Source organism: Phyllostomus discolor, chromosome 5, assembly GCF_004126475.2.
Source record: "Phyllostomus discolor isolate MPI-MPIP mPhyDis1 chromosome 5, mPhyDis1.pri.v3, whole genome shotgun sequence".
Taxonomy (NCBI): Eukaryota; Metazoa; Chordata; class Mammalia; order Chiroptera; family Phyllostomidae; genus Phyllostomus; species Phyllostomus discolor.
Genome location: NC_040907.2, coordinates 33,902,862 through 33,927,613, shown reverse-complemented (window position 1 = coordinate 33,927,613; position 24,752 = coordinate 33,902,862). Strand labels below are relative to the sequence as shown.

The 24,752-nt window shown below is 36.8% G+C and overlaps 1 protein-coding gene across 3 annotated transcripts in view; it reads left to right on the top strand.

The window, feature by feature from the left end:
* The window catches only part of SPATA6 (spermatogenesis associated 6), a 96,310-nt gene that overhangs the window by 16,076 nt on the left and 55,482 nt on the right, over positions 1 to 24,752 (top strand). For all 3 annotated transcript variants that reach the window (XM_028513700.2, XM_028513701.2, XM_036026061.1), the window contains exons 2-5: positions 3,016 to 3,153; positions 4,294 to 4,342; positions 19,149 to 19,190; positions 20,202 to 20,326. In XM_028513700.2, coding sequence (XP_028369501.2) covers positions 3,016 to 3,153; positions 4,294 to 4,342; positions 19,149 to 19,190; positions 20,202 to 20,326 — 354 coding nt within the window. The remainder of the gene's footprint in view (positions 1 to 3,015; positions 3,154 to 4,293; positions 4,343 to 19,148; positions 19,191 to 20,201; positions 20,327 to 24,752) is intronic.

Genomic DNA, 24,752 nt, shown 5'->3' with positions numbered 1-24,752 from the left:
TTGAGACCCCTGCCTTGGGCATCTGTGATGTTAAGTAATTGCTACTGATTGTTTCTGACAAACACTTTGAGGGGAAAGGCTGTTTGTCATGAGTGAGCTCTGACTCAGGCCAAATAGAGAGAAGCCCTGTAAATCGGGGATTCCATGGTACTGTGAGACAGGTCAGTTACAGTTCCCTGGGGATAGGGCTCTGGCTGGCTCTAAATCTGTCCTCCTCCAGTGGCTGTGGGGCTGCTGGCTTCATGGTTACCATGATTATAAGCGTTTTTGTCTTCAAGGTTGTGGAAGACCTGGGTATAAAGGATTGGGAGTAGAGTATGTTAAAATATGACAATATTATGATTTTTGCCAGAATTCAAATATTTTTCTTGAATAAATACTCAGATTGTTGTAAGCCTATGGTTAATTTCAGAGCTCTAAAAAGTTGTTTTTGACAGATTTTGGTAGTGTTTCAGTTGCTTTTATTTATTTTTTTAATATTTTATTTATTTATTTTTAGAGAGAGAAGAAGGGAGAGGGAAAGAGAGAGAGAGAAACATTAATGTGTGGTTGTCTCTCATGTGGCCCTCACTAGGGACTCGGCCCACAACCCAGACATGTGTGCCGTGACTGGGAATCGAACCTGTGACTCTTTGGTTCTCAGCCCGTGCTCAATCCACTGAGCTATACCAGCCAGGGCTCAGTTGCTTTTATAGATGGGCTGATTTTGGAAGGTATTTGTTTCACCATTCCCAAAGTACTTTATGTGGGTCTTTGTCTTTAAAGTAGGATTTTTTTGCAGAGACAGCATATTTGTGTCCTTTTCTATCCAATATGACAATTTCTGCCTTTTAATTAGAATGCTTAGAATAGTATTAATATTTATGAAATTATCTATAGAGTTGGTTTAAGTCAACCACTTTGCTATTTATTTATATTCCATTTATTCTACCTTATTTATTTTAACTCCCCTCCCTTTTCCTGCTTTCTTTTTGGAAAGATGCTGCCTGTCTCTTTAAAGATTGGCAGAATCTGTAGAAATATGGATGGGAAAAAAAGTCATGCCTTCTTGCATATATTACAAATTGGAAAGAGACAATATTTTTCAGTGAGGACAATTAGGGGAGCACTAGCCAACATAAATATAGTATATGTCACAGATGTATGTGACATATTTTTCTAGTAGCTATATTAATAAAGTTAAAAGAAATAGATAAATTTACTTTAACAATAATTTTATTTAAATCAATATATTAAAATATTCTTTCAAAATGTAATTAACATGAAAGTTACTAATGAGATAGTTACTTTTTTTTGTAATAAGTCTTTAAAATCTTGTACTTTACAAGAATAACAATCCATTTCAGTTTGAACTGGCTGCATCTAGAGGCAGAAGTGGCCAGCAGCTGCCTCTCTAGAGAGCATGTATTTGAGCAGCTCTCAGGCACTTTTGGTTTTAATGAGGCAGAGAAGCTGATTCACAGAATCAAGTTTGCTGAGCACCTTGATTTTAGTAATCAGTTGGAGTTACATTAGAACAAAGTGGAAAAGCGAATAAGAGGTAGATACTAGTGAAAAATAGTTGGCATAGAAAATAGTCGTAACTGCTGTGTGTGAAGGGACATGAAGTCTTAGTCATCTATGAAACGCAGTAAGTAGTCTGTGTTGATGTGGCAGGTAATAGTTTTCAGTCTAACAATGATAGCTACACCGAATAAATGCTCTGTCAGGTGCTGTTCTAAGCGCTTCAAATGTATTGTGTTGTGTCATTTACTGTGTGATTTTACATAAGTAAGTCACCTGTTCTTTCTTGGGGCTCTGTTGTCTTCATATATAAAAAATCAAAAGCCATACTAGATAATCTGTGAGCTTCTTCTTAATACTGAAAGTTGGTGTTTTTAGATACATTGATGAGGAAAGTAAAATTTCTGTCCTCAGGGAACATATAGTCAAATAAAAGAGGTGAGACACATCCATTTAATTAAAAGGCATGGTGACAATAAAATTAGGGCCTTAAGAGAGCCACAAAATCCTGTGAGAATCTAAAACATGTTTACTTGCACATAGTAAATGCATAGCAAATGTGTAAATTGGATTGAATTGAATAATGATAGCTGCTGAATCAAGAGAAGTGTGTTTTTTTTTTTCCTTTGTTAGGGAAGGACAGTTGGTGTGAGCCTTGGCAGGGGTGGGAATGAAAGAGGAGAAGGTGGGATGGACTCATGAGGCACAGTTATCCAGGTGGTGGGAGGACACAGGGCAAGAAAGACATGTGTGTGTCCAGAAGATGATGAAGTGTACTTTGACCCCGTTATTAGGGGATGTTGGATAGAAGTTCTATGAGGGTAGGTTACATTCAAATCTTAAAGAGCCTTTAAGATCCTGTTAAGGGCATGTTTTATCACTGACAAGGAAATGTGGCGGAGGATGGAGAGACTGTGCAGTGCAGTTTTTTAGAATCTCCACATTTTACATGTGTGCTGTCATCCACAAGGATGCTTAAGTGAAATTTCATGTTTAAAAAAATATTGGGCTAGAAACTTAAAATTCACTTGCTTTGAAACTTTGTCATATTAGTTTTGATGAGGAGGTGTATAGGCTGCCATTTAGGGTAATATAGGTCAAGTTTGTGCTCTTGGTATTTTTTGTCTTCTAGTATAGTGCTTTATTTCTGCTGATTCTTAATCCTTCATGGTTAAATAATGCTAAATAAGTTTATGTCAGTATTCAGCACAGAGTGGGCGCCTAAGGCCGACTGTTTAAAACTATTAGAGTCTGTCCCAAGAGCCAGTACACAGAGCTTCAAGTGTGGCACAAACAACCACATGGAAAAATCAGATTTCTCAGAGGGATGGAAGTTACAAAGGCATTTTCTTTAACTCTGTAAATGCTAGAATCTCTCTATGTCTTTTTATTCCTGTGTATTTTTTATTAGCTTAGCAGACTTGTCTTTTTATGTTATGTTTTGTGTCATTTTAGCATGATAGATCAGGGAATTCATAAAGCAGGAACATCCATCTACCTAATTTCTTTCAGGTGACCTGTCCAGGAGTGGTGCTGAAAGACAAGGAGGACATCTATCTTAGCATCTGTGTGTTTGGCCAATACAAAAAGACACAATGTGTCCCAGCCACTTTTCCATTGGTCTTCAATGCCAGAATGGTGTTTGAAAAGGTGAGTTCAAATCTCACATCGAAATTAACAAACAAAATTAAAATAGTTACAAATTTGGAATAAAATTCTAGAACACAGTTATTATTGCTGACTATGTACTTTGATTTAATTCAAAGGAAGATTTGTCACATAAATTTGGAGGCTTAAAAGTATATATGCATTATGTTATACATTGAATCCATTTCTTTTTCATGATGGGTCAATTTATTTCTAAAATTTTGATAGTGGACTTTATGTAAAATATCATACCTTGAATTCTAAATAATATTGTCATAAAAATGAGACAGGAAATATTAATAGATAAGGACAGATCATATTTTACTATGGCTATCTTGCGATGCTTCTTTTTATAAGTCTCTTTTCTTTTTCTAAAACCTCTGCTTTTGGTTATTACCAGTTGTATTTCTTACTTTTGAAATTTCCTTCTTTCTCTATTTCCCTCTCTCTTTCCTTCCTTCCCTTCCTCCCTTCTCCCTTTTCTCCCCAAATAATTACCTAATAACCTGCTGTGTTCCATGCACTTTTTAAAGCACTGGATAGACAAACATCTTTCTCCTCTTGGAGCTTTCGTTTTAATGGGAGAAATAAGAGGCAATGATTAAGTAAACACAGAAATAATATGGTTTGAGATAGTGTTAAGTGTCATGAAGGGAATAAAGGGAGGTAAGGGACAGAGAGGGACTGAGGGATAGGGGCATTGTCTACTTTAAAGGGGGATCAGAGAAGGCAATTACATTTAAACTGAGCCTGAATTATGGGGCAGAATCAGTTTTTTAAAGGACTAGGGGAAAAGCATGCTCAGCAGGGGAATAGCAAATAAAAAGGCTTCTTGTTAGACACAAGCCTGAAGAGTTGGAGGAGCACCAAGAAGGCCAATATGACCGTAGTAACGAAACAAAGGAAGAATGCTGGCAGATGAGGTTACAGAGGGAGGCAGAGCCAGCTGCAGTGTTTGTAAAATCTTCCACAGTGATCATGGGAAGCAGAGAGGAAGCGATAGTTCTCCATAAGGTCAAAGGTTTCTTTGTTTGGGAAAGGAATATTTTGGGAACTAGAGGGAAAAAACAAAGACTGTGTTACATGTATGTTCCTTTCACTTCCTCTTCTCCCTCCTACTTCCCTCTCCACACTCTCCTGTAGGTGTTCCCAGAAGCAGTGGACCCTGGAGATGTGGTTGCACAGCTGGAATGTAAGTGTTTAACTTTGCGATCCAGATTCTAAGACATTTTAGAATTGTGCTCTTTAATCTTGAATTAATAAAAGTTAAAAAGGGTTTAATAAAAAATTTTAAAATCTTGAGCACTTTTTTTTTAGAATTTCAGAATATACCTGGAAATGATAAAAAAAAATGCATGTGCTGCAGAGAGGCTGGGAATTTTTTCTTTTTCTGTGGTTAGTCTGTGGAAAACAAAAAGACATATTGGAGCTTTTTACTGATTAAGATAATATAGATTGTTTACAATATAAGAACAGAGATTCATATTAGGTAGGGCTCTGCCCTGCAGGCAAAAATATGTCTTTATTCTCAGTCTATTGCAAATCAAGAGAGTAAATAATAGAAGATTGATGTAATGGTAGTCTAAAGTATATGTTTTGCATTTTTTACAATGTTACATGTTCACAGCTGAGGATAACAGTAAATTCTTCAAAGTACCAGGAGTCAACCGTAAAAAGGTACAGCTGTTTGTGAGAGCAGCCTTGCAAAGGTATACACTTGGGAAGAGTTATTTGAGCTCTGGATGTAAAGTGAAAAGCTCCATTTTTATCCTTTAGCTAGAAGGGATCATGGATCACCAGGTCGGTCTAATATGTGGTGTGGATCAAAAGGCCAGCACTCTTGGGCATCATCAGTGCCAGTCGTCTCCTCCACACGCCTCCGTCCACTCCCTGCTGCGACTCCAGCAATGCAGAGTCAGGGAACCTGGCGCTGCGCTAGGGTCTGGGTGTATGGCAGGGACCGGGCTGGCTCATTGTCTGTCATTCAGGGATTTTGTAGTGGAGTGACTGTTCTCCAGGGAATTCTTTATGGCCTGTGACAGTATCTTATTTTTTTTATAGCTGTTCTGTCACTTGGTATTCTGTCTTTCATTGTAGTAGACCAACTAGGTGGCAGTTTGGTGCCAGTGGGTGTATGACTTTTAATATTTCCCATACATTTTACTCAGTATCTGGGAAATTGTGTATCTTAGAAGGTATGAGTATAATTATATCATCATTCTGAAGTTCTTCTGTTATAAAAATACATATCTATCAATAATTGAATCTCAAAAACGGGCAAGCAGAACAGAAAGACTCGTAGATACAGAGGACATTTTGATGATTGACAGATGGGAGGGGGTTTGGGAGGATGGGCGAAAGAGATGAAAGGATTAACAAGTACTAATTGGTAGTTACAGAGTAGTCATGGGGATGTAAAGTGCAGCATAGGGAGTATAGTCAGTGATACTGTAACGACTGTACATGGTGTCGGATGGGTGCTAGATTTATCGGGATGATCAGTTAGTAGGTTTATAATGTCTAAGCCCTGGGTTGTACTCCTGGAACTAATACAATATTGTATGCCAACTGTAATTGAAGAATAAAAAAAAATGATTTAGAGCAAAACAATTAAAAAAACAACATTTTTCTATTTTATTTGAAATTTGGGGGCTATGAAAGAGTACTTAGTCATTATCATTATTTAGAAATTTTAATGCTTAGATTTCCCTGATTCAGTTTTTCTCTTATATCTCTTCTACCCACCATTGATATTTCGCTTTTTTGCTCTTTCTGAACTTCACCTTCCTCTGCCCTGGCTTTAAATATGAGTGTTCCACTGTCCTCACTTCTTTGATCTGTTTTTCCCTAGGTTCTCCTTTTTCCTTATGTACTCTCCAAAGACTTGGTTTTATATATATTACCTATTTTCCCATGACTTCCATGCCAGTCTTTATCCCTGACCTCTTCTGTGAGCTTTGGGCCCCTTTTTCTTTTACTTTTTTTACTCTCAGTTTTGCAGTCTTTCATTGTCCCTTACCCTCATTAGTATGAAAAATTAAAGACACAAGGAGGAGAGAATGTTGAAGTCCCTTATACCTATTACAAAACTTCAACAATGTTTGATGTATTGCCAATCTTATTACATGTTCACCCTGACGCTTAAAAATATTGTCGGGATAGTTAATTCTATACGTATATCCTTCCACCACAAATACTCTGTCATGACCTCTAACTGATAAAAACATCTCTCTCTCTCTCTCTATATATATATCTATATGTATATAGATACACATAGATATGTAATAATATATAAGATATATGAATATATATATATATATCCCCACCATGCTGGCATCATACCTAACAAAATTAATATAATTCCTTAATAGCATCAAATATGTAGTCATTATGCAGATTTCACCAGTAGTCACCAAAATGTCTTTTAAGGTTGGTTTGCTAAAATCAGGACCTAGTGAAGGTGTGGTTCGCACATTCAGTATATGACTGTTGAGCTCTTAAGCTTCTTTTTTTTCTGTAATAGTGTTCTTTACTTTTTTCTTTCTTAATGCTGTGAATTTGTTTGAAAAGCCAGGCCCTTTAGAATGTCCCACAATTTGGATTTGTCTAATTGCTTTCTTAAATTGCTAGTTAGCTTGTTTATTACTTGTATTATAAAATTGAAATTAACCCTAGAGCACTGATTAAATTCAGACTTATTTTGTTTTTTGGTAAGAATCCTTCCTAGTTGGTGATTATTGCATCGTGTCCAGTGGCATTTCATGTCTGACCATCTTAAGTTCAGTGACGCTAAGATTGGCCATTCGGCTCCAGGCAGCATCGGCTCCCTCCTCTGTTATGAGGCCCCTCACCAGCCTTTTCTCTAACAGCTGTAGCATTTGTGGAGATCCTGCTTTTCATTAGGAGTTAGCAAATGTGATATTTTAAAATGATATCATCATTCTTTCTGTATTTATGAGCTTCAATTCTAGAAACGTGTTTTTATTAGTAGTTTGGTAACTGTGAAATACAGTTCTTATAGAAAAGGTAGAGTCATTCTTCTCTCCTTTCCTTTAATAGATTTAGTGAGTAATAGTTCATGTCTCACAAAATTCACCCATTGTAACTACAGTTAAGTGATTGCTAGAAAATTTGAACAGGTGTGAACCATCCTCACAATCCAGTCTGGAAAACTTCCATCACTCCCAGAAGCTGCCTGATACTTACCTGTAGTCATTCTCTGTACCTACTTCCAGTCCCCAGGAACCACTGGTCTTTTTTCTGTCTCTCTGCATTTGCCTTTTCTAGAAACTTAGTATAAATGGATTAATATAATATGTAGTTTTTTTGTGTCTGGCTTCATTCTCTTGGAGTAATGCTTCTGCAACTTATCCATGTTGTCTTATGTATTAGTACTTCATTCCTTTCTATTGATGAATATTATTTTATTGTATGGGACTTACTTCCACTTCCCAAAACTCCAAAACATTGCTGAGAGAAATTGAAGATCATCTTTAAAAAATGCAGTGATACACAATGTTCATAGATCAGAGCTCTGAGGACAGTTCATCCAAAGTTTATCTTTAGATTTAACACTTTCTAGTTCTGGCCATTTGGGTAGACGTTAGGGCTGTTTCTAGTGTATGGCTGTCACAGACAACGTTGCTGTAAATACACGGCTATATGCTGGCTTGTTTGCAAGTATGTTCCACTTTTTAAGAAACTGTCGGCAGGATTTCCAACGTCACTGTACCATTTTTATTCCCACCAGCAGTGTATGGAGGTTTCAGTTTTTCCATGTCACCCTCAAGACTTGATATTCTCAGTCTTCTAGATCACAGCCATTTTAGTGGGTGTTTAGTGCTTTCTTGTATTTCGGTATGACTCAATGATGTTGAACATCTTTCCATGTGGTTGTCAGGTATTTATAGGTACTTTTTTGTACAATGCTTGTTTAAATCTTTCACCCATTTTTGAATTGGGTGGTGTATCTTACTGAGTTGCAAGGTTTTCTTTTATAAAAATATTCTAGAAGTAAGTCCTTTATCAGATATATGATTTGTAAATATTTTTACCAGGCTTACCTGGCTTGTCCTTTTCTTCTCTTAATGGTATCTTTTGAAGAATAAGTGATAAGGCCTCTCCAACACTTGTTGTTTGTTGATTTGTTTGTGATGGCCACTCTGACTGGTGCTCTTTTTCTTTTCTTCTTGGTTGGCCTAAAGTCTTATCAATTTTGTTCATATTTTTTGAGAATTAATTCTTTACTTCAGTGATTTGTTTTCTATTTTCTTCTTTTCTATTTTATTGATTTAATTTTAATCCTCATTATTCATTTCTTCTACCACTTGGTGCATGATTTTTTCTGAAAATATTCTAAGTGCACTTGAAAAGAATGAGTATGTTGCTCTTGTTGGTTCAGTTATTCTATATTGATCTATTTCTATCACTTGGTGAAGTTAGTTGATAATGTTCAAGGCTTCTGTATTCTTGCTGACTTTATTTCTTGGGGGCTAGAAGAGGTCTGGTTGTTTTATCAATTAACAACCTTGAGAGAAGGGCATTTGAATGTTCCACTATAATTATTGAATTTTCTGTTGTTCCTTTCATTTTTATCAGTTTTTGCTTCATGTAATGTACTGGTTATTGATTTACTACCCCACAGTTCCAATTGAATCTTTCTGCTTGATCTGTGGAAGTTTATCTGGCCCTTTAAATATTTGTTTCTTTCCAGCTGGCACTGAAGTTTTGTGTAGTAGAGGGCCCCGGAGTAACATTGCAGAGGGAAAGAGTTTTGCTTCCACATGTGGGTGAGCCTGCTCAGCAGGCCCCTGCACTGTGCCTGTTTTATCTCCAGGACCAGACTTCCCTGGCTCTTCAGCCTCTCTGGGGCCCAGATATTTCTGTACATGGTGGCCAACAGCAGCGTCCCTTAACTGTCCCCCCGGGTGACTTTGTAGTGAAGTGCCTCTGGTGAAGTGCCTCCCTGGTACCCTAGAGGAATGATTTGTGACAAATTCCAGAAGGCAGATTTCTAGTAAGTTCTACTGGCAAGCACTAGAGTAGCTTCTCTCTCTCAGTGAGCCAAGTCTGCACTTTCTCTAGCAAGTTCTGGGGCTGAGCACTGGGGCTGAGATCTTGGGGAGAGAAAGCTCTTCCTCCGAGCTCTGGTTGCACCCAGGGCAGACGGCTCTCCTTCTCTCTGCTATCTGTATATTCTTTAAGTTCTCTTTACCTCCTCCTAGACTATCCCTCATTACCTTAACCCCCCCTTGTAGTTAATAGTTCTTTATATTAAACTTTCCCTGTGTGGTTTCTCTCTCCTGATTGGACCTGGACTGATATATTTACTTAGAGGCTCTGTTTTAATAGCTTATACCTTTATAATTTTGGTATCTTCCTCAATCTTAACCACATTTATGGTAGTAAAAATTCATGGCAGCAAAGTTACAGCAGTTTCAGGCCTCATATCTCCCTATAATATTCTAAAAATAAGAGGTTTGTGTCCCATAACTTCCATCAGGTCTTCAGATGTATTCTAATCACAGTACGATGGAAGATGTATTGAGTAGTACGCTCTTGGCTTAACTTGAACATGTCTTCCTTTGTTTCAGGTGGTACATGTTCACCTTTGTTAGAACTACATAGGTCTCTAATGGGGGAAGAAAAAAGAGGGATGGAATGGTGTGGGGATAGCTCATAGACATCCCTACAGTGAGCCTCCATAGCTCTGAGCCTTCAAACATAGAGTGATGGTAGAAATGGTAGAAACAGCCCCTCCAAGTATAATATAAAGTTGAGCCCAAAGAAGAAAGCAGGCTTTATGTCAGTCAATGTAAAGGGAAGTATTTCAAGTAAGGAAACACTGAATCTATGTGGATTCTTCCAGAATTTCCACTTGCCTATTCTCTATAGGAATTGAGTTACATATATCATTTCCCATGTGTTACTTACAAAACTAATGTGTGCTTGTCTGCCTGACTGTCTAAAACCCAAAATTCAGTAATTAAAAATACATTGTCTAAAAGCAAATTGAATGTGGTCTGCATGCTCAAGGAGATTCTGGGATCCCCTTAATTGGACAGTCTGATAAATAGTCCTTGAGTAACATCAGGTAAAACACTTACAACAGTCTTTGGCACACAGTAAACACTTAAAAATATACCTTGGTTATTACTCTTGGTGGTGTGTTATTATTGGTTTGGCCAAGAAGTTTACTTGTTTTTTTTTCTGTAAGATGGTTCTCGAAGTGCTTAGTTGTCCTCACTTCATTTGAAACAATTTTGTTAGATTGTATTGTGACAGCTATCACATTAGCGTGCATTAAAAAAACTTATCAAAATTGGTGAATTTTTGTGTGGCCACTTTCAATGTTGAAGATGGAAGAAATAAGCAACATTTTTGGCATATTATGCTTTATTATTTTAAGAAAGGTAAGAATGCAATTGAAATGCAATAAATGATTTGTGCAGTGTTTGGAGAAGGTGCTATATGACTGATGAAATGTGTCAAAAGTGGTTTGCAAAGTTTCATGCTGGAGATTTCTCACTGGACGATGCTCCACAGTTGGGTAGACTACTTGAAGTTGATAGAGATCAAATCGAGACATTAACTGAGAACAATCAATGTTCTACCATGTGAAAGATAGCCGACATACTCAAATATCCAAATCAGTAAAGTTACTGGTGGAAATGAGAAACGTGTCTTTTATTTTATGAAAAAAAACCTAAACCGATTCTTTGGCCAGCCCAATATTATTGTTATTGGTAGAGAACTTACCAGTTCCATTTCACACCTCTAAGGAAATTCCAGAGGCCTAGAACCACCTAAGATGCTGGGAAAGTATGTGAGATCTGTCCAGAAAAATTTTAGCCATTGTTAATGTAATGAGAAATGTTTGTGTGACATCGATGTAACCTGGCAATGAAGGAGAATGGACTGTAATGTGCATGCATGAACAATGATGACTTCACTGTACTAGTCAGTGGGGGCAGTAGACACCACTGAGTGAGCACGTGTACTGTGTGGCTGTTGTGTTCAAAATGACTGAGCGAGTAGAGCAACAAATCTGCATCTGATTTTGCGTTAAGCTTGATTATTCCTCCATGGAAACTGTTTAGGTGATTCAGAAGGCCACTGCTATGGGCAGCTGATGATTGGCAGCTTCATCACAACAACATGCCTGCTCATGCATCACGTCCTGTGAAGGGGTTTTTGATGGAACATCAAATCACCTAGGTGGTTCAGCCTTCTACAGCCCAGATTTGGTGCCCTGTAACCAAATTTCTGGCTCTTCCCAAAACAAAAATCACCTTTGAAAGGAAGAGATTTCAGACCTTTGATGAGACTCAGGAAAATACAATGGGGCAGCTGACGGTTATTTGGAGAACTCTGTGAGGTCCCAAGGTGCCTACTTTGAAGAGGACTGAGGCATCATTGCCCTATGTATAATGTTTCTTGTATCATGTATCTTCTTCAATAAATGTCTCTATTTTTCATATTACATGGCTGGATACCTTCTGGACAGACCTCATATATTTATGATATAGAAAATTATATTAAGTGCCAATTATATTAAAGGCATAATTGGATTAAAGACATATTTTACATTCATGGAGAAGGTATTCTCTTTAGGGAGATGGTTTTAATTCTGGAATTTAACAAAATAAAATTAGGTATAGCTAAAACTATATTCTGTGAACCATTTTTAAGAAGAAAGGGAATGAAAAGTCTCTGCTTCTTTGTTGAAACTGGGGGGTTTCATCCTTTCTCACTGAAGGTTTAGGTTCTCTTCTCATACATACGCACACGCACACACACACAGTATACTGATACAAATATACTGTCTGAAAAGCTGTTCATACAGATAAACATCATGCTTCTCCCTCACTTCTTTCCAGTCACTGCTCAAATTTATCATTTTAACGAGAAGCCTTGCTCACGGTGCATCTACAGGAGCAACACGTTTTGCTCAGTATCTCAACCTCTATCCCACTGTCTTTAAGAATTACCGTATCTTCTGCACCAGGATATTGTATGCGTTTAGTGTTTCCACCAGGACAGCAGATATAAAAGGGCACCTCAGGGCAAATAGTGATGAATGATCCTCCTCCTTTTCTTACTAGTGCTATTGTTTACTCTTTACTTCCTTTCTTTAGAATGACAGTTTTATAAGAGCAGAGACTTTTTCTGTTCAGTTTGCTATATTGCTGGTGCATGTGGCAATGCATGTTATATCCTAGAAATCTGATATCCAAGGAGTTAAATAAAATATCGTAATACCTGCGTCTCATTACTTTTATGAATGTTGTGTCTATCCTATTGAGATACCTATTTGTAGTGTTATAATCCTTTGATTAGCAAATATACTTAGTATTTAGAATTTTGTAATAGCTGCTCTGGCTTTGTTCCCTTCAACATTTGGATCAAGAGAAGATCATGATATTTATTTATTTATTTATTTATTTATTTATTTATTTATTAAATGCTTATTTCTATTCACTTTTTAAAAAGATTTTATTTATTTATTTTTAGAGAGGGAAGGGAGGGAGAAAGAGAGAGAGAAACATCAATGTGCGGTTGCTGGGAGTCACGACCCGCAACCCAGGCATGTACCCTGATTGGGAATTGAACCTGCGACACTTTGGTTTGCAGCCTGGTGATCTTTATTTATATTGCAGTAGATTACTGGTGTCCCTATTGTTTTTTTTGTTTGTTTGTTTGTTTTTTGGCCTGTAGGGAAAAATGGCAGTTTCACGAGAGCCCTTGCTTTTCAGCTTCTGGGAATTAGTGCTACCTGGTGTTTGCAGTTTTTTAAATGCTTTCAGGTGTAGATTTGAAGGCTGAGAATAAATCCTCAAAGTCTTTGGGTGTGAATATCCTTGCCTGGATCCTCAGGAGAGCTTATAGGACTCAGAATGCGTATTTTATTTTATTTTATTTGTTTTTTAAATTTAATCTTTATTGTATATTTTAAATGTGCAATGGCAAATGCATTCTAATAAATTCACCTTCACCTTTGTAATTAGGGCAAGTAAATCAGTGTTTAGAAAATTATCATAGCCATTGTTCTTGCTGATACCGAGAGTTAACAGCATTCTGATTCTCTCAAGATACTTCCTGTAGCTTTTGATTTGCTACACGTGACTAGGATTTCTGGAGTTTTGCAGTACATATACTTTGTAACTCACACTAAAAGTACATGAAAATGAAATTTTTTCAGAGGAAGGAAGAAAATTGTCATTACTTAGTTATAAGATGAAGGGCAACTATAAAATGAGGTTAATTCCATTACATGTTCCAGTAGATGTGATTTATAAAGCTTAGATTTGGCTTCCAGCAACATTCCTTTCCCGGAGTCATTCTGGCTGGGGTGGGGCATTTTCATTTTACTTTGGTCTTTTATAAAAGGGCTGTTTCCTTCCTTGGCTTTATTTTAGCCTTTTGCTTTTCTTTATGAAATAATTTTTGCATTAATTTTAATATTCTATAGGACTTGCTCTTAAACCAGATATACATGTATATGTGTGTATACATGTGGATAAGACATTAGCATTTACATATATGTATACTTATGTAAATGCTAATGTCTTACCTTTTTAAATTAGTTTTTTATTTATATCAAAATGTTATTTTTAATTGGTTATAGAATTACACTATTTTACTTTATAGCAGAGTTATATATGTAGTATACAATGCTTATTACAAAAGACAGCAGTCCTGTAACCTCCCTCTCCTTCATCATTTCCCACTCCTCTATGGACTACTTTTCATTTTCTTAAAAATTGTTTTTCTTTGTATTCACTTAAATATCTCTAACATGCTTATATTGCCTTTGAAACATTTTTATTTTTGATTTTGGATAGTATTTCTACTTTCTCCTGTGGAAAATGAGGATATAAATTCTTTTCATAAATTCTCTGCTCTCAAAACATATACATGCCCATTTTCTGTCTTTCTTTCCTTTTACTATAGTTATATTACAATTTTGGTTTATATTTTTATGACCATATTAAAAGTACTTATAGCTGAACCATGTGGTATACATACTATGATTACTTTCCTGCAAGAATTTGTTTTTCTGCTTGAATCAATAATTCTTTCCCTGTGCTTACTTTTATAGTTTTAGCTTTTTATTTTTTGCTTAACCCCGATTCTCTCTCAGGTATTTAAATCATTTTCTCAAAGTTTAATGTTGTTTCACTTATAAGTTTTTTTTTTTGCTTAGATATGTAAAGTGTTTTTTAAGTCTTAGTATTTTACTAGAATATGTCCTAAAGTAGTTTTTTTTTATGGCTTGTTATTCTTAGATATGATGTGTTCTCTTTCATTCATAGGTTCTATTTTTTTTTTTTTTTGTTTCTGCAAAGTTTCCTGAACTATACTATTTACTATTTATTTTCTTCCTTTACCTTAGTTTTCTTCATCAGGCTCTACTATTGTAGTATGTTGAATCTTTTTTGCCTGTTTAGTATTTGTTATTTTCCCTCATATTTAAATATTTTGTTTCTTCATGATTAAGAAAGATCCCATTTTTTGTTAAATTTCTTTTAAGGCATTAGCTGTTGTGCTTATTTTGTTTTGTTATGGTTTAATATTCACTTTTGAAATGACTTCTCTTTCTACTTCTTTCCTGAGTTATACTATATCACTTTTGGTTTTCTAGATTTGATTGACATAGTCCTCCAAATTCCAGTCTTACCTTATTATTTTTTAAATAATAGGTTACAGTTTTGATCTATCTGGCAGACATCTACTTCACAAGCATTCATGTTCGGTGTTGCTGGTAGACTCGTGAGCTTCAGACAGGTGCCGCCTCTGTTTGCTTCTCAGTGTTACCTTCCAGTCTTGCACTTCTTAGAGAACTTCCTCTCTGATTTGTCATGTAGATATTCTAAGCATATTCATTTCTCCCATCAGATGTCTTTGTTTAAACTCCAGTATTCTTCAGATGAACAGATGACTCTATTTCCTACGTCACTGACAAACATTGAGGCCCCAGTAGTGATCCACCTCAGTTTCCTATATGTACCCTTGTCCCAAAAGTCACCTACATCACTTCTCATTCTTATCTTCTTTCGCCTGGTCTTAGAGGATGAAGTTTCTCTGTTCTTCTCAGAGTTGTTTTGGATACTGGTTTCTGTTACACATCTCCTCATGCCATTCCTAGTGCCTTGGTTATTATATTTTAATTTTTTTCCTCTGTATTTTCCCATTCCTCTCTTGTTACACCCACTCCATACAAACATGCTGTACATTCCCATCTTAAAAAGAAGTATTCCCTGTCTTCATCTTGGCTTCCATCTAGCTACTGTTCTATTTCTTTATCCTACTCCTCATTCAAAATACAACTTCACCTTGCAATTATTTTGTAAATCACTATGTTTTAGTTCCAGCAGCCTTGTTAATGAAACCAGTGCAAGCCTTGAAAACAGCTAGTTAACAGCTGAGCTCAAATCTCAGCTCAGGAAGTTATTATCTGTACTAACCATAACCTTGTTTTTTTAATTTGTGAAATGGAAATAATCACTCTCTAGAGTGGTTTTGAGGATTTGTGTGAAACTTATAGGAGTTCAGTCCTGACACACAGAAAATATTCTTCAAATGATAGTAATTAATATTATCGTACTGGTGACCCATATTATTTAGTGTATTTTCTAGTTTGTTTGTAAGCATGTCTTTCAAATAGTTGAGGTTGCAGAATAAGTGACCTCAGGAAAAATACAGTGTTAGTATGTATAGAAAATTACGACACTGAGCTTATCCTGTTTGCTTAATTTGTTTGATTTCTAATGAAATTTTATTTTGTGTTCAGATATTTTTTAAAAGACAGGGCTGTCCTTTAAGAGCCTATTTCTTATTTCACTGCCATCTTTAACATCAGTTCTTTTCTGTTATTACATTTATTGGTAGTGGGATGAGAAACAGCCATGATGTACTCATGAAATATGTCGTGTGATTCAAGGGGTGATAGAAAGTTGCTTTTCCACTGACCTATGATTAGAATTAAGATTTGCCATTTTTTAAAAACTCTTCCATCGCCTGCGCAGACTCTGTCACTATGAGATGATGTAGGGCAGGGGTGTCCAACCCGTGGCCTCCATGCTGCACGCAGCCCAGCATGGCCATGAAAGCAGCCCAACACAAAATCGTCAATTTATTTAAAACATGATGAAACTTTTTTCAATTACATATCAGGATGTATTTAATGTGTGGCCTAAGACAACTCTTCTTCTTCTGGGTAGCCCAGAGAAGGCAAAAGTTTGGACACCCCTGATGGGGGATTCAGAAATGACTAAAATACAGGCTCTTTGTTCAAATGAGTATTTTTCTGCCCTTCTTTTGTAAATCCAGTTACATAGTGTTAGATCCTCTTACTGTATCCCTTTTTTCTCCTTTATATGTTCACTATCCTTTTAACTTCCTGTGCTTCTCTCAAATATATATATTTGTCTTTCAATTCTAAAAATCTCTCTTGGGTCATTTGTAATTTGCTGATAAATCCGTCCATCATGTTTTATTTTTAAGTTAAAATTTTTCCATTTGGTTGTTTATAATTGTTTCCAGTTCTCTGTTAAACATTCTCAATCTTGCATTTTACTTTTTAAATAAGTTTTATTTGTTTGTTTGTTTATTTACTATTGTATTTTTCCATTACCATTTATCCCCCTTATACCTACCTTCCCTTGCAGTCACCACACTGTTGTCCATGTCCATGAGTCCTTTTTCCTTTTTGCCTCTCTTCATTCTCTAACCTCCCCCACCAACAGCTGTCATCCTGCTCTCTACCTGTGAGTCTGTTTCTATTTTGCTTGTTCGTTCAGTTTGTTCATTAGAATCCACATATGAGTGAAATCATATGGTATTTGTTTTTCTCTGAATGGCTTATTTCACCTAGCCTAATATTCTTCAGGTCCATCCATGCTATTGCATGATAAATTTTCTTCTTTTTTTATGGCCAAATAGTATTCCATTGTGTAAATGTCCCATTGCTGTTTTATCCACTCATCTACTAATGAACACTTGGGCTGCTTCCATATCTTGGTGATTATAAATAATGCTGCAATGAACATAGTGGTGCTTATATTCTTTTGAATTAGTGTTTTGGGTTTCTTCCAATAAATTTCCAGAAGTGGGATCACTGGGTCATAAGACAGTTCCATTCTTAATTTTTTGAGGTATCTCCATATTGTTTTCCATGGTGGCCGTGCCAATCTGCATTCCCACCAACATTGCAAAAGGGTTGCCCTTTCTCCACATCCTCACCAGCACTTGTTTGTTGGTTTATTGATGATAGCTGTTGTGACTAATGTGAGGTAGTATTCCAGAGGTTTTTGCATGCAAAAGGAAACTATCAACAAAATAAAAAGACAGCCCACTGAAAGGGAGAACATATTTGCCAATACATCTGATAAGAGATTAATATCCAAAATTTATAAGAACTTACCAAACTCAACACCAAAAAAAATGCAATTCAATTAAAAATGGGTAAAGGATCTGAAGAGACACTTCCAAAGAGGACACACAGATGGTGATGCTCAGTGTCACTAATCAGAAGATGCAAATTATGTTTTATTTTATTGAGCATATCAAGCATATTTTAAGTCTTAGTCTGATAACTTTTTTCCTGAATCTCCTATTTGTTTGCTTTTATTATCTGTTATTTCTCTCAGTTTTTAATCCCAATAATTATTTTTTTTTCTATTTACTTGGTCAGTTTTAATTAAACATAAAAAATTTTAGAAATAATTCAATACTGTAAATGAGGATATTTTCCTTCAGATCAGATGTATGATTGTTTTAGCAGGTTACTGGAGCACTAGCAATTCTGGATCACCTTAATTTAGACAGGATTTTGTATAATTCAAGTTTAGGCCTCAGTTCCTAGTTGGCTGTCTTAGTATGTTTGGCCTGCTATAACAAATACCGTAAGCTGAGAGGCTTATTAAATGATAGAAATTTGTTTCTCGCAGTTCTGGAGGCTGGAGAGTCCCAGATCGAGGCACCAGTAGTTTCTGTGTCTGTTTGGGTGCTTTTTCTGTTCATGCAGGGCCATCTTCTGTCCGTGTTCTCACTTAGCAGAGGGGCACGTAGGCTTTTTAGAGTATCTTTCATAAGGACACTGATTCTGTTTATTATGAGGACTTTGCCCTAATTACCTCCCAAAGGTCTGAATTCCAGATATTACATTGGGGGTTAGGATTTCAATATATGAGTTTTAGGGGCTACAAACATTCAGTATATAGCACTGGCTACCTATTTTAGTTGACTCTTTACTCTTTTGGGGTATCTTTTTAAGATCCAGTTTTATAGTCTAGCCATTCAATCCAGCCATTGCTTATACACAGACCCCCTTCCATCTCTTTCCAAGGTCATGATATTTCAGATTTTGTTGTTCTAACTTCATGAGCTTGTTAAAAGCTATCAGAGAACAGAGGATTTTCAAAATAGTGAAAATACTGTGTGTAATATTATAATGATGGAAATATATCATACATTTGTCCAAACCCACAGAATATATTGCACCAAGAGTAAACCATAAGGCAAACTATGGACTTTGGGTGACTGATATGTCAATATAGGTTCATCCTTAGTAAAAAACGTACCATTCCTGTGGGTGATGTTGACACAGGGGAGGTTACGCATGTGTGGTGGCAGAGGATAAGCAGGGGGTATTACAGGAAATTGCTGCACCTCCCTGTCAGTTGTGTTGTAAACCTAAAACTACACTAAAAAAGAGTAGTCTTAAAAAAATCAGAAAGAAAACCTCCGAGAGGTGGAAAGTTTTATTTCTACTATAGATCAGTAAAGCCATAAAAACATTATATATGTACACACACACATAGATGCACACACACACACATATATATACATATACACATGATATATACTAAGATATAAATATATATAATATGTAGTGTATTCAGTAGTTACTTCAATTTGTAGATACTTCTATGGTAAAGTAAGTAGCATTTGTTTGTTATTAATTTGTTTAAGGAAATTTTTCTTTAAACTTTCAGATGATACAGCATTGTTTGAGTTGATTCAACTAGTTCCACCAGGTACTGTATTATGTGTCGGTCAAGTAAGTGACATGTGAACCCATTTCTGTGAAATACTGTTTAAATATCTCATCTTTTTCTTTTATTCTGAAGTTAAGAACAATTTTGAGTTTCTAGTATTGGTCCACTATGTGTAAAATGTCAATAGATCAAAATAATATATACAGGAAGGTTGACATAAGTGGCATTTGAACACACAGTTCTAAAGTTGAAGAAATAGTAATAAATGAAAGTAAAAACTAAGCTGGTTTCATTCTAGTATATTTTCTGACATTCATAAAAATTGACTGTTAGGTTTTTGTGATTTCTAAAATTATATGCTTTGTTGAAGTAGTCAGTTATCTTTGTTTTTGTGGGTAGACTGTTACTGGGAGTGAAAGAAAATAAAACCATACCTATTTAGCAAACATTACAAATCCCTAGAATAGGTAGAGTTAAAATATGGAGGATAGTTTTATTTCTGTTATTGATATCTATGATTAAAAAAGAAATCTATCTTAAGTACTCATTTATGTGAAAAAGAGAGCTATATTTTATTGAAAACTGGTAATTTGAAAAATGTTGAACATTAAATATATACCAAATTCAGATAACCACAAATTCCAGAAAATGTTTATATTTTTTTCAGCATATAATGGCAGGTAGAAAAGAATAGAAGACATAGAAATATGTGGAGACTGTAATTAAATTTCAGATGTGTACATGTCATAGCAACTTGATACGTTTATGAAGACTTTTTTTAAGGAACTCTCAACTACTCACTAAAGTTAGGTGCATATTCATTCCTCTACTACAGGGGGTATGATAATTAGTAAAGTGTGCTACGTGTTTGAATAAGGAAATATGTTAATCCATTTAACATAACTTTAATTTTCCTTTCATAGAAAAAACCATGACCCTGAAGCAGGTATTTCAGTAAGGCATCAGGCATTATGTATATTGTACCTGATGATTTGGTTCCTAAATAGAATATTTTGTTATAATTTGAATCACAGGATATCTCTCTTGTAGTGGGTGAAACACTGTCTACATATGATGAAAACACACGCGATTTCATGTTTCCGGGTCCGAACCAACTCTCTGGGCACCACGACTCCAACCGCCAGGTCACCATGAGCAGGATTTCTGGCCTTCGCGTAAGTGCCTGCTGTTCTCTGAACTGCTTTGTGATGCCGAGTCACTGGTGGCCCACCGTGGAGCCCTCAGTATCTGAAATGTGAGGGGCCATTTCCAAGTTTAATTTGGGTTAATTATAGTGGGTTTCTGAAGTCGTAGTGTTGTTTTAAACATACTGAAGTAAATGAAAATAAGTAAACAAATCCCATGTATCTACCCCCAAACTAACAAAGGCTATTTTGTCTTATGTTCTTCACATTTCTCTTCTTTCTTCACCTCTCCTACCCGTCCTCTCCACCACCCTATCTTTCTCTGTGTCTCTCTTCTCTCTTTTCTATATTTTTCTCAAAGAATGACCAATAAACATTTGGAAGGTGCTCAACTCAGTAACATTTAAGAAAACCCAATTAAAACAACCATATGATTTCATTTTTACAGCCATAAAAATAACATTTAATAAATTTGACAATATCAAAAGTGTGAAAAAAGGAAACTCTCTTACGCTGCTGTGCCATGGAAGCTGGGAACAGCCACAATGAAGAATTATCTAGGAAAGGCAGAGATTCTCGTAGCCTATGACATTCTAGGTGTGTGTCTCAATGTGTCTCAGCGACAGGTTTTCACTGGTACACTAAGAGCCTTCTTAGGCATGTTCATTTGTTGCATAGTTTACAACAGTGAAAAATGGAAATAACTGAAATATTCATTGGTAGGATTTGGCTAGATTATGATGTGCTCATGGAAAGGAAATCTGTATTTTACACCTCAAAGTGAAAGCTGCATTGTGACCACAGACTCTCCCCCAAAGTCTTCTAACTTCCTTCTGCTTTCGTTGGATGATTTCAAAATATTTTCATCCCTGAAAATGTCTTCCACTTAGAGAAACTGAGAAAAGCCTCTGGTGTTTCAAAGAAGAAAAAAGCAAAACTTACCTAGCTTGAAACAACGTGGACATTTTGTACTAACTTTGTGAAGTGCTAGAGTAGCCTGAGTAAAGACAGTGGGAGTGGCGTGAGCCAGTGTGCTGAACTAAGTGATTTCACCTGCAGGTCTGAACTTGCAGTGTGCTCTAGCCTAGGACTTAACAAAGTCAGCTTGCTGGAAAAACACAAGTTGACTAACTAGTAAATCTATGAAAATGTATCTCCTTTGGGGTCTTTTTAGTATCCATTAGCCACCTTCTATACTATGAAAGTCTTCAAAGAGTGTTTCAGCAACTGTCTAGAAACTTGCAATGAAAAACATGTCTGATTTTAAATTATGGTCTTTTAAAAGTAATTTAAAATGCTACAGTATACCAAATTGGAAATACAAACATAACAGTATGGACCATTAACAGTTATCTTTCTTCATTTAATTTGAGTTATTCTTACATATGACATTCAGAAGGTATTACATTGCTAAGGCATTTTATTTTTTAAGATTTTATTTATTTATTTTTAGAGAGAGGGGAAGGGAAGGCGAGAGAGAGAGAGACATTAATGTGTGGTTACTTCTCACGGGCCCCCCACTGGGGACCTGGCTCACAACCCGGGCATGTGTCCTGACTGGGAATTGAACTGGCGACCCTTTGGTTCACAGACCCGTGCTCAATCTACTGAGCTATAGCAGCCAGTGCGCTAAGGCATTTTATATATATGAATGGGACTCCTGGTAATGGCGGTATAAAGAGAGAGTTTGGCCAATTCCTCTCTCCACACAAAATAAGTATAAAACTGGACAAAATTGTCACAGACAACAGTTTCAGGACACTGGAAGCTGACTGGCAGTTAAGGCAATTAAGACAAATTAAGAGTGTTTGTTTGAATAACTGCTAAAGCTTTGAGTAAAAATGGAAGTATATGGCCTTCTTGCCTGGGACTGCTCCCACACCCTGCATGGCCAGTGAGAATTGTGGCTTCACCATACCTGTAGCTGGGTAGAAAAATCAGTAGCTTTTTTACTGCAGGGGACAGAATTAATTGTGGGCAGTGAGACCATGATATTGTGATTTATAATAAATATACATATACATTTGGTTTTTATCCCCTTTCAGGTACAGATTGGTTGCCAAGGAAACCAACCTTGCAATTAGAGGGTTAGAACTTTTGGCCCTACCCTGGACTTCTAGAAAGGGGAGAGGGGCTGGAGATTGTGTTCAGTTACCAATGGACAACGATACAGTCAATCATGCCTGTGTAGTGAGGCTTCCATAAGTATCCAACAGGACTGGGTTCAGAGATCCTCCAGGTTGGTGAGCATGTGGAGAGAGGTGCTGGAAGAGCGATGTGCCCAGAGAAGGCATGGAAGTTCTGTGTCCCTTCCCACACACTTTGCCCTGCAGATACCTTCCATCTAGATGTTCATCTGCATCCTTAATTTGGTAAACAGTAAACTGTTATCCTGAGTTCTGTGAGCTACTCTGGCCAATTAATTGAGTCTGAGGAGGGGGTCACGGGAACCTTCAACTTATAGCCAACTGGTCAGAAGCAAAGGTGACAAAGTAAACTAGCAATTGGCATCTAAAGTGGGTAGGGGACAGTTCTGTAGGACTAACCTGTGGGATCTGATGCTGTTGCCAGGTAGATAGTGTCAAAACTGAGTTAAACTGTAGGATACCAAGCTGGTGTCACAGATAATTGCTTGGTGACATTGGAAAACCTACATGCTGAAATTGTTGTCAGAATCCTAGGGATAAATAATATGGCCCACCTTTCCTCAGAATTCTTGTGATTCTACATAGACATCTGATTCTTGTCTACCGCTATCCTCCTGAACCCATCACTGTGGCCAGGACTCAAATCACATCTAGGATTAAAGTCTGGCAGTCACAGACTAGCTGAGTAAGCTCAGCAAAGCACTATAACACAGGGTCATCCTAGGGTTGTAGGACAGACTAAAGTTAGTGATGTGATGGTGGCTGTGGAGGTCAGGACAGTGGTAATGATGGTGGTGGAGATGGTGATAGCATGTCCTCTAGACTGTGAACATCATAGAAACAGAATCTGTGACTCTCATTTTTGAAATGAACTCTTAGCACAGTAGTTTGCCTGGAGTGGGAAGTTAAATGTCTCTTGATTGAATTGGATGAATGAGTTACCTCTTATTGTAGGCTGTATAGAGTAACTGACATTTGAGATGGTGTCGTGATTAATTTTATATGTTAACTTGGTTAGGTTATGGCACCCAGTTGTTTGGTCAAGCACTGGTCTAGGTATTGCTATGAGGATGTTTGTAGATGTGATTAATATTTCCAAACAGTTGACTTTAAGTTTAGTTTTATCATTACCCTTGATAGTATAGGTAAAACTTGTCTAGTTAACTGAGCGCCCAAAGAGCAAAACCTGAGGTTTCCTGCATCATAAAGGAGTCTGCGTCTGGACTGTAACACAGGAACACTGCCTGAGTTCCCTGAGTGCTGATGCTTACAGATTTTTCACTCAGGACCACAGTATCAACTTTCGCCTGAGTTTGCTGTCTGCCAGCCTGCCCTATGGAGTTTGGACTTGCCACTCTCACAGCTGTGAGAAACAGTTTCTTAAAATATAGCACACTCTCTCTCTCTTCATGCAGACACATACACTCTATTAGTTCTGTTTCTTTGGAGAACCCAAATTGTTACATATGGGTTTTGAAAGATCAATACAAATAATGACTAAAACATTATTTACTATGTGACCAGCAGTATATGGAGTGGGGTAAAGTGGTAAATTGCAATCCAGGCTATGGTAGTTACAAAATATGTCCATAAATGATTTGGCACTTCTTTCTTCTAAAGGCAGAGCTAATTCTATGGACAACATGGTGCTAACAGATACAGTGTGGTGAAGTGGCAGTATTAGACTTTAGACCGGGTCATTAAATGCATTGTGGCTTTCTCTCTTTGCATTCACTTTTGTATCACTTGCTCTGTGGGTAGCCACCTGCCATGTATGAGGATATTTAAGCAACTTTGAATGTTCTGCAGAGGACAGAAGTTGAACAGTTTTGCTGGAGTGTTTGTGCAAGATTGAAGAGCCTTGAAAAAACTCTGATGCGTGTTTGCAGGAGAGTGAGGCAGGTGTTATTGGGAACTAGGAGAAAAAAGAATTCTGGTGATGTAAAGGGAGAAAGGTTGGCAGTAGAGTCCCCTGAAGCAACGTGGCTGTAGAAAAACACCTAATGGAATGGGAGCCTGTACAAGGAGACTTTCAGAGAGCCTTTTCTTGCTGCTTATGGAAAAATATGAGAGGGGAGAGAGAAACAAAAGGAAAGGCGGTTAAACATAAAGGAGTTGGAACTTACTATTTCTGAAGATTCCCAGCCTTTCCCAATGGCCAATATGATAAATTGCGATCCAGTCTTCTGAGCAAAAATCATTCCAGGGCACTTTCAGGAAACTGTGGCCTGATGGGGAAACCAAGTGTGAGACTGTAAAATTCTTCATTAAAATCTCAGTAAGACCCAAGATGTTGCTCCAGAAAATAA